Raw genomic sequence first — 10,511 nt, 5'->3', positions numbered from 1 at the left:
TTAGAAACTTTTTTGAGGAGGATCAAGGATCCCTAATTAGCAAACCAGAGCCCAGGAAAGCAAAGCCTCTGTGCCCAACACAGGAGTGAGAGACAGGAAAACCCTTCCTGCACCAGCATGGGGAGAAAACATAAGAAAATCATGGGATGGCAGACTGGTTTGGGTTGGAAGGGACCTCAAAAATCATCCAGTTCCACAGAGCCCAGAGCCCATATCTCAGCTTTACCCAACCAGAGCCACATTTAGGAAAGATTCTGTCCCCACTTACCCTCAAGGAGGAGCAGCAGTGGTGGGACACAGAAAACTCCTGCAAGTCCCAGCTCTTCTTCTGGGGCTGGTTTTAGCCCCAGCTCCTCAAGGTCCTGCAGTTTCCCCTCTCCAGGGGAAGCTCCTCACTCACCTTTCTTTCAGAACAACCACCAAAGAAAGGCCCAGGAAAAGTGGTGAGATGCCACATTGTTCCCAAGGCATTGCAGTTTAAAAGGCTGCAAAAGCAGCAACAAATTTTCCGGTTCAAAGAGAGGCCCAAACAAACATCCTGAGGAAAACAAAGCCTTGATGGACACAGATCACACAGAACTCCCAACAAGTTTCAATAATTCAGCTCCACACACAAATCTCTTCTCACTTCGCTCCAATACATCAAATATTCCTCCAAATTTTTTGCCTTCCCAAGAGCACAGCCCACGAGTGAAGGGGAATATCCACAACCCCTACATGGAACAGGATGGAAAAAGGAAAGTCTTTGACCTCCTAGGATTCACAGCTCTACACTAAACCCTTTTATTTCCCCCCACAATGGTGGATGTGGGAGTGGAAGGTTCATTAGCACCTGGGCACTCATTTCCCAAACGACCACTGACCCTCACAAGTGATTTATATTCCCAACAGATTTATGGGATTATCACAAATAAATGAACTCAAAGGAAAAGCAGGCAAGGATTAAGTGGTGAGGATATTCTGGTAAAGAAAAAGAAAATTAGGGTAATTGCAATCAAATATCTGGATTTTTGAAATCTGGATTTAAAACAGGAACAAAACAGAGAGAAAAAAATCAGTTTTGTCATGCCATGTATAAACTAATGGAGAGCAAGAAAGAACACTACTAAAGAGTAGATTTCAGCCCACTAAAAGTAGTGAAAAAATAAGCCACTCAGATTTAGTTTCATTTGTTTAACAAGCAAATGGCTTTTTTCTGATTAAAAGAGAGATGAATGAAAAATAGAAATATTTGCTGTTTGAGATTTTTCTGATTGTCAGTCAGCATTTTTAGTCCCAAAGTGAAGGGTTTGGCCTTGCAGGCTTTAAGTCCTTCTGGATTTTAACTGGAACAGAACATTATTGATGGAAGTTGTTGTTCTGCACATCTGGGCATCCTTTTTATGAGAAATAATCCTCCCTCCAGAGAAAGACAGACTTTGAGATTTCATTGCAAAATGGTTGTAAAGCTCTAGAAATCCTGACCTGGAAGGTACTAAAGGAAACCACCACTAGATATCAGCATTTGACTATTTAATAAATCTCAGAAAAAATTGGTAATGTATAAAAATCCTAATTATCCTCCAGGTAGATGAAGTCACCTTTTAGATGGGTTTAATTCCCACAATTGAGGCAGGCTGGGGAACATACTGACTGCAGGATTAATTGGGGAAATGTAACTAAAGAGTCCAGCTTTCTACAGGGTCTGGGTCCCAGGACCTGGTGAATATTCCTCTGTGGGAGCACAGAATGAGAGCTGGATATGAAGGTAAAAATTCCCTGCCAGTATTTCTCCTCCAACATCAGATTTTCTGGCGTGTGGATAAAAATCAACTCCAGGCAGAATCTGGCCATGGATGTTTGCCCTGTTAAATATGGCACTGCTTTCCTTTGTAATGGAATCCAGCTGCTGCCCTTCAGCAGGCTGGAAAAGCACCTTTCCAGGGATTTTCCCCAAGGAATTGGAGTTCACTGAGGCATTTTTCCTCCTAGTGAAAACGGGCACAGCTCCAGTGCAGCTGATGGAGTTTTACTCAAAGTCATAATGGGACTTAGCATCTTCCAAATAGAAATAAATCCAAAGCAGGTCATGGATTACAACATGTCAATTAAAATAAAATTGAATTAAAATAGTATTTAAGTTAGTAATAAATGTATTTGTCTCATCTTTATAGACATTAACAGATTTTGCCCCTAAAGTGTATTCTGCAGCAACATCTTTCTTCCTACAGAGCGAAATTAATTTTGAGAAGTTACTTAAATTGTGGATTAAACCAGTGTAACAAATTCTGGGGGGGAAAGCACATGGACAATATTTTTCCATGGGCAAAGCTACATAAAATCAATAACAAAATACAATGTGCTTTACATCAACAATGTGCATTTACCTGCACCTCCGTTTGTGCTGTGAAACCACATGTCATTGGGGTGGTCTAAATTGCCTATTTTCCTAAAAATACTGCTATGTGGTTTTATTTTCATTCCAGCTAAAATTATCCACATATTTAATAAAATTAATTTAAAAACAAGCTCTGAAACCAGTTCTAAGAAGGGATGGAATGAACATAACTTCACAGTAACCTCAGGTTTTGCCAAACTCTCATTATTTATGTGTTTTCTCCTGTGTCACTCCATTTCTGTCCCGGGGATGGAGCAGCAGATCCATCAGGGACTGTCCCAGTGCAGCAGCTGCTGCTGATCCATTGGTTTTAATCCCTGGTGAAAGCAGCAGAGCAGAGAGGGGCTCCTCCAACGCATTCCTCAGCACTGGGAAGGACAGAAAACCACCCAAGCCTGGAGCTCAGGTTTAACCTCAGACTTCCTCATTTCCTCAGGAAGAACCTCGTGCAATTAACTTCTTTCCAGACTTTGGCTTGAACTATAAATAGATCCCAGGGGGAAGCAAGGGCTGGGGCACAGCAGCACAAATGGCACAGAGCACTTCTTGCTATGGATAATTGCAAAGCCTTTGGCTGCTGCTGCCCTCTGGAATATTTCCCATCTCAGCCTCAGTTAAATTGTTCTCTGCACCTCCACCAAAGAAATCTGGAGAGCTCTGCCCACCCTGTACTCCTCTGAAATTTAATGAAGTCATTTGGCTTCTTCCAAAGGACTCCTGGCCTGATTTTGAATGCTGAGAAGGAGATTAATGAGACACACATGGAATTAGGGCAATGCATAGGGAAGCAAACCATCCTTTTCCTCTCATGCTCCTAGAAAGCAACGATTCAGAGATTCAGTATTGCTTACACCCCTTGCACCAAGGTCAGTGGGAATTTTGGCTCAGGCAATGACCAGTCACGTCTTGGATGTGTATGCGTCTCATTTTATCAATTTATTTCCGCATCAGGAATTATCTTTCCCTGTCATTTTAATAAAGAGAGAGAAGTCCTTTCATTACCCACTCAGATCACTTTTCCCTCAGGAACAGTTTTTTCTCAGTCCTGCTGACATTGTCTTTGAGTTCACAGATGATTTTAAGAAATGTCCAAGAAATCAGGATTAAAACAAGCAAACAAAAAAAAAAAAAAAAAAAAAAAAAAAAAAACCAACCAACCACAAGCAAAAACACCAACAAAAAAAACTTTATTAGAAAAAAAACTTCTGCAGAGCAGGTAACAGTCCAATTCATCTATCATTTTACAGTGGTGACATAATGAATAATTTCCATCTGAAATATTTGCTGAGAAGCAAAGGGAGAAAATGTGTTTCAGTGCTAAACAGCAGTATTTCCATATGAAAATCTGCATTTAAATTTCCAAATGAATATGAAGGAATCTTGCACTATTTCTTCAGGAATGCTGCAGTCATTTTTGCTTGCTGATTTCGCAGAAAATTAATGCTTTTATGTGTGGATGTGGCACTTGAGCACACAATTTAGTGGTACTGGGTTGATGGTTGGACTTGATGATCTTAGTGGTCATTTCCAACTTCAACAATTCTATGATTCTATATATATTATAAAAACATGATTAACCAGTATTTTGGAGAGAAATTAATTTCAAATTCTCCATTAGAAAACAGAAAACAATGACCTTTACTTGTCCTGCAACCAAAGGGGTTTAAGACTTAAAATACTAATTAGAACAAGTGTAGTGTGCAAATGTTTCCATTTCCCAACCTAATCCTTGAAGTGAATCGTTCATACCTGAATCCCATCCCTCTCCTGAGCTGAGCAGCTCAGTCAGGATGTGAATTCCATCCTGCAGCTCCATTTTGCAGCCCCTGTGTTGGAGATTTGGAGGTTTGGGGTGCTGAACTCGGAGCTGTTCCTGTTGGGAGTGTTGCGGGAGCTGAACAAAGCCAACGAGTGCAAGAGGGCTCCTCTGGCTTTGGAGGTTTCTATGTTCTGCTCCTGGGAGATCTGAACACTTATCTGGTCCAGGCTGTTCCTTATCCAGCTGCAGGTCAGGAGGTTTGTTATGGAACCACACCTGGCCAGGCTTTCTTCAAAGAACTGTTTGTAGAGCTCTGCAACTTTGGCTTCCATGTACTTGTTGAGTGTGGAGTTGGAAAGGGGCTCCTCGCTGAGCAAGAGGCTCCTTTCTCCAGCTTCATCTCCAGGCAGGGACATCCCACTGGGCTTTTTGGGATGCTCACACAGAGGGGACTGACCCAGGGGAATGTCTATGGAGAGCAGGACAGGCCCATCAGGGAGCTCATCACACACGTGGTCCAGGACACAGCCTGAGTCACACGTGTGGCCCCCCACACGGTCCCCCCCGATCTGCAGGTCAGGGTAGTTCTGGTAAATGCTGTGGCATGGCCAGGATCTGTACAAATCCACCTCGTCTAGGCTCCCTCCTCTCTTGGGGATATGTACAGCTGGGGATGCAATTCCTTTAACCAGCATTTCCTGATCCTTTCCAGGCTCCTTTTCTATGGATCCCCATCGGGGGCTGCTCCCGGCTTCCACTTTGCTGCTTCTGGCAGAGAGCTCCTCCCGCTTCTCACATCCATCAGCAAAGCCTTTAATTTTTGGGATGTCTACAAGTTTCTGTCTCCAGATTCCCTCTTTAGCCTTTTGGGATGCAGGAGATTTTCGAGGCTTATCTTGATGACAGCTTTCTTTATAGATGAGCCTCGTTAGGATGCCTTCTGCCAGCATGGTGACAAGTGTGAGCAGCAGGGATCACCAGAGTTCCATGGAGCCCTGGGATGGAAAGACAGGCACAATACAACAACAACTATTACTCAACAACTATTATAGAAAAATTACATTATTACTATTGTTATTATTATTTTTACTAATGAACAGTGCACTTCTCACAAAGACAATGATTTTTCTTTCCCTCTCAAGCATTTATTTTTAGCAAACATTAAACTGCATGCTTTTTCTCTTTACCATGTCCACAAAAATCGTTCTGAAGATACAGGAAGGGCTTTAATCTGCTGCTTCGTCTGTAACATTTCTTCTGCTCCCAGGTCTCCTCCTCATCGTGGCTACTTGAGACAGATTGTACTTTGTAAGCTGTAAAAATCAGCAAAATCATTTTACTTGTCTGTATCAACACCATCAGTAATTAATCAATGTTTCCCATTACAAGAAAACCATGTCCAAGAGCTAAACAGGTGACATAGAAAAGAAATAAAGACTATATTCATATTTAAAAGCATTTCTGACTTGAGCACTCCTATGAGGTGCCAAGGAGCTTCAAAAGAAACTGAGAGTTCTGCAAATGGAATAAAACTGTATTCAAAATGCAGATCAAATGTGTTTAGAGTCCCTCTTAATGATGAACTTAAAAGATATAAATAGTTAATTTGTCTTCCTCAATAGCGAGAGGAGTGAAAAGATAAGTGTCTCAAAATAATTTACTACAGTTAATGATTCCTTATCATCCCTTTCCAATTTACCTACTGTTAAAATCAATGGGAATCTTCACATTAAGAGTCTGACCTGAACCACTGCTCTTATAGAGGAATGGGAAACATGAACACAAGAAGCTCATTCAGTTCTTCAAATATCCTTTAAATCTCTGCAAAATTAAAGTATCCACAGACCCAAAGTGTGCTTGTGGCTCAACACTTTTCACCATGCCCCTACACCCTGGTAATATTTGAAACTCTCTACACTGGGTCACTTTTCAATCCCAGTGCGCCTTCTAGGAGATATTCTAAAACTTCAGTTATTTGGAACATGGAAATTTTCACCTTTCCCCCCAAATTTACACACTGGCACCGCACAACTGTTTGGTTTTTTATTTTTGTGTGGTTCTTTGTTTTTTTCACACAGAAGCTGAAAAGAACACTGGAATTTCAGGCCAAAGCAGGCAGGAAAGGCAGCAGACCTGGTTATCTACAGAGTCATTTACATATGCAAAAAGCAGGACAGCACTTTCTTAAGCACTTATGGGACTCGATAAACCAATTTCCAAAGAAAGGAGAAATGTCAGTCTAAATCTTCCTAAAGATCCATGGAATTTGGAATGCTCTGTGCCTTGTAGGACATGGGTAACCAGGTCCTTACCCTGGTCTGTAGGACCTCAGTGTACCCAGCTCCTTACCTGCTGATAAATTTGGTTTATTGCTTTGAAAGTGCTCATGAAGAGCTAAAACTTGGTAATCTTGGAAAAACTGGTCTCTTCCAAATGAAAAAAGTGGTTCCTGTATTCTGGAACAAAGCATAAGGAAAAGAAAAAGGTACAAAAAGTCCAACTCACCAAGCCCAGTCAGGTCCAAGGTGGATTTCCCCGAGCCCAGAGCTGTCCTGGCAGAGCTGCTGGAAGGGGGCAGATGCTTCCCCAGCCTTTCCTCACTGCTGGCGGTGCAGAAGAAGCCTGACGCACTCATGATGCAATCCCCCAGCATGTCTAACTCATAAAACAGAAGTGATCCCGCTGAGAGGGCGCGGTTTTTGAACACAAAGAGAGGGCTACATCTAAAAGAGGATGTTTGAAAGTGAATTGAGATGTTCCTGACCACGGTGTGATGCTGAGGAGCTGCTGACAGCCCGAACGGGGCGCGCGGAGTCAGGGCTGAAATCGGAACCGAATTCCACCAACATTTCCACTGGCAGGAGCTCGGTGCTGCTCAGCTGACTTGTGGACTTACACCACTTCCCCTTTGGAAACGAGCAGCTAAATTTAGAGTCTGGTGATGTGCCACTGATGGGGAGGAAGTTGGCAACTTCCTTTCACCCGGATTTTGATGAAATACCCTGTGTCTGTGACAGGCAAACAGGACAGTGTGCCAACCTGAAAGCAGCAGCCAAGGGACAGCTCTGCACAATCGTGCTGCTCCTTGGCCAAACCCACTCTTTAGGGGTTAAAAAAATTACCTCTGGCACGTCCCAGGTGCTCCCGTGGTGGTTTTAGGTGTCCTTTTCAAGCTGAAGCCAAGCTCACGCACTGAGCCCTCCGCTCAGCACAGGACCCAGCCCACAGACAGTCTGGAGAGTTTTCTGTTGGTGACTTTTCTAAATTTCCTTTTTCTCAGAATTTAAAAACCGCCAATGAAGCAGAAGCTGAATCTCATCTAAGTACAAGACAAGAGACTCTAAAAAGACACTGTTTAATGACAGGAGCAAGACACAAATTATCATCCATGCCATGGGCAGGGACACCTTCCACCATCCCAGGTTGCTCCAAGCTCTGTCCAACCTGGCCTTGGACACTTCCAGGGATGGAGCAGCCACAGCTTCTCTGGGCAACTTGTACCAGGGCCTCCCCACCCTCACATGGAACACTTTCTTCCTAATATCCAATCTAACCCTTCCCTGTAAGTGGGAAATCGTGTTGTGCCTTAGAAATTAGGCTTGGAGTAATTCTGCCCATATAGGTTCAATGAAGGCTGTAAATTATCTCTCTTCCCTCCTTTTCTCCTGTATTTCATGAAAAACTTCAGGTTTTTATGGAGGCAAAATGAAAGCTATTTTTACTCCCACTAAATTGATATAAAACTCATTTTATATTTAAAACTGTTCAAAATTACCTGATTTTTAATCATGTTACATGAGCAATTTCTGCACAGAAGGTGTGGCTGGGACTCCAGCGGAGTCGCTGCCCCCACAGCCTTTGGGGCAGGAACCGGGGTGGGTCAAATTCCAAGTAGTTTTAAAGCTCACCAAGCTTGCAATTAGTGCCAGCTGCAACTGGAATTTTTGTGCAGCTGTTTCAACAAGACACAAATGTAACAGAGAGAGAGGAAGAAATCAAGTCAGGTAATTTGTGTGGAGTGATTAAAAGCATCTATGGAATGTGTGGTGGAATGAGATGAGCTTTACCACGCCTTCCAACCCAAACCATTCTGGGATTCAGGTGGTAAATGCATCAATATCCAAGGAAATCAATGTATTCTCTCAATTCGATCTCACCAAAAAGAATTTCCCTTTTATTTACAAAAATAAAGTCAGCATGAGGTAGAACCAAATTTAGCTCAGAAGCTGAGCACAGATTGCAGTTAGGATAAACAGCAAGGCAAGGATGTCAGAATTTAGAGTTGAATATACATTGAAAAAGAATAAAAAAATTACTCTTATAATATCATTCGTATATGGAGAAAACAAATTCTACAACACTGAATGATATTATATGAACTATGGCTGCATGTAAACGAAATCCCTTCGTTCAGCACAAGCTGTGTACTTTGCATGCACATAAACATGATAAAGATTTTGACTGGTTAGAAAGGTTTTATGTGAGAAATCGTGTTTTATGTTGGGGTTTTTCTCCTAAGCACAGAGGCTGCGGGCCCTTTATTTCCAATACCAAAGGAATTTCACTCCAAGAAGGCCCGCCCCTCACAGCCCCTCACGCACAGTCCCACCGCATCCGCCGCGGCTGAAGTAGAAGGGAGGCGGAGTTTAGCCCTGATTGACAGCTGTGCCATCCAATAAAATGGCGAGACGGGCCCGCCTCGGTCACTGAGTGGCCGCTGGTTGCCGCAGCAACGGCGCGCGCGGCGGCTCTGCGGGGCCCGGGCGCCATTGCGGCCCCTCACAGCGGGGCGGGCGGGACTTGGGCAGCTGCTGGCTGGAAAATGTGTGTGTGATCCACTTCACTTCGTGTAAACCAAAATAACCCGCTCTGCGTGCTGAGGAAGGGTTCCGGAAAGAACTGAGGCCACGTGGGAATTATTGTGCGGCTGACATTGGATTAATGATGTGCTGGTTTCCTTTTATTAAGGATTTTGAAATAGTGACCAAATTAAAATGAAGAAATGGCCAAGTTCCTGGTGATATCTACAATAAACCAACCTTTAAGAAAAGGAATTACTACAAGGAATTACAGCATAAGAATTATATATTACTATATTGTGTATGTGAATAAACATTTATAAATATATATATAATCATATACATAATGAATTACTGTATATTCATGTTACAAGATATACAGGGCCAAGTCTGATATTTCATGAATACAACACATATCTTTTGCACTAAATATGTGTTTTCCACTAAATATATGTATTTTGCATACTCAGTACTCACTATTGGTTTTACCTGTAGTAATCCAGCAATTTCTACTTTGTCACTTAAACTTTTAAAATTCTTTTTCATTTCTGCAAGCTTACCAATGCAGTCCAAAATTTTTTATAATAAACTTCAAAACTGTCATAACGAACCCTTCAATCTAAAACGTTCTGCCAAGATCCCAGAATATGGGTAAATTACAGAATATTTCTGCAGGAAACTCAGTAAATGGTAATGACTTGGGAATGATTTATTTGTGCCATGGGATTAGGATCTGAGCAGTCTGGTGTAGAGAAAGTTGTCGCACATTGCATGCACATGTGTAGCTTGGGTTTTAAAGATTTTGGGGAAGTGTTTTCATTGAACTTTACATTAATGGATAACAACTGGGATTTTAGGATTTTTAATTAAAAAAACAATGGAAAAGCAGTGATCTTTCTGAGTTGCACAAGTGGAGTGGATACACAGGGGGAGTAAATGGGAGTCATTACACTTAGAAATGGCATTCCTGGCCCTTTTCCCATCCTATGGACCAGTTCTAAGACAGCACAGAAGGACAGGTGTGAGGGACCAGCAATAATCCCCTGTGCCTGATGGTGCTTGGCTGTGCTTCAGCTGCTCACACAGAACCTGATCCTGCACAAATTACCAACCACTCTGAAAAAGATCAGGTTATTGTTTCCACCAGAGGATGTGAACTGAAGTCTGGAATTTGGGCAAATCCCAGGTCAGAGGCAGAGAATGTCATTTCTGTAACTGCAAATCTTGCAGGTGGTGCAGAACTTCAGCACGTGAAGCAGGAAGGAGGTACCTGCTGATCTACCTGGCAAACAGGGAAGGTGTAAGTTTTAGTTTAAAATTTATCCTGCGCTGCCCTGTGGCAACACAAATAGAAAACAGCACAGCTCCCTGCTGGGAGCAGCATAAAGCTAATTAATTACAGTTTGTAAACGAGCAGGGGAGGGCTGGGTGAGCTCTGAGTGTGGGAGCAGCTGCTGTGTCCCAGCCACTTCCGACCTGTCCCTGCCAAGGGGAAGGAGTGGGAAAGCAGGATAATGAGGAAATAACCCAAAACTTGACACTCTGTTTTGGGTAGGTGTATCCTAATTTAAATCCC

The 10,511-nt window shown here is 42.6% G+C and overlaps 1 protein-coding gene across 1 annotated transcript; it reads right to left on the bottom strand.

The window, feature by feature from the left end:
* Positions 1–3,545: 3,545 nt before the first annotated feature.
* Positions 3,546–7,087, bottom strand: LOC132333928 (TLR adapter interacting with SLC15A4 on the lysosome-like). Its single transcript, XM_059859506.1, is given in 4 exon segments — positions 3,546–5,108; positions 5,110–5,131; positions 5,324–5,449; positions 6,642–7,087. Coding segments are annotated over 4 exon segments (1,242 nt in total). The 5' UTR covers positions 6,790–7,087; the 3' UTR covers positions 3,546–4,162.
* Between the last annotated feature and the right edge of the window lie 3,424 nt (positions 7,088–10,511).

This window comes from Haemorhous mexicanus, chromosome 14 (genome assembly GCF_027477595.1).
Source record: "Haemorhous mexicanus isolate bHaeMex1 chromosome 14, bHaeMex1.pri, whole genome shotgun sequence".
In the NCBI taxonomy this organism is placed as follows: Eukaryota; Metazoa; Chordata; class Aves; order Passeriformes; family Fringillidae; genus Haemorhous; species Haemorhous mexicanus.
Note: the sequence above shows the minus strand (reverse complement) of the source record. Positions and strands in the feature narration are given on the sequence as shown.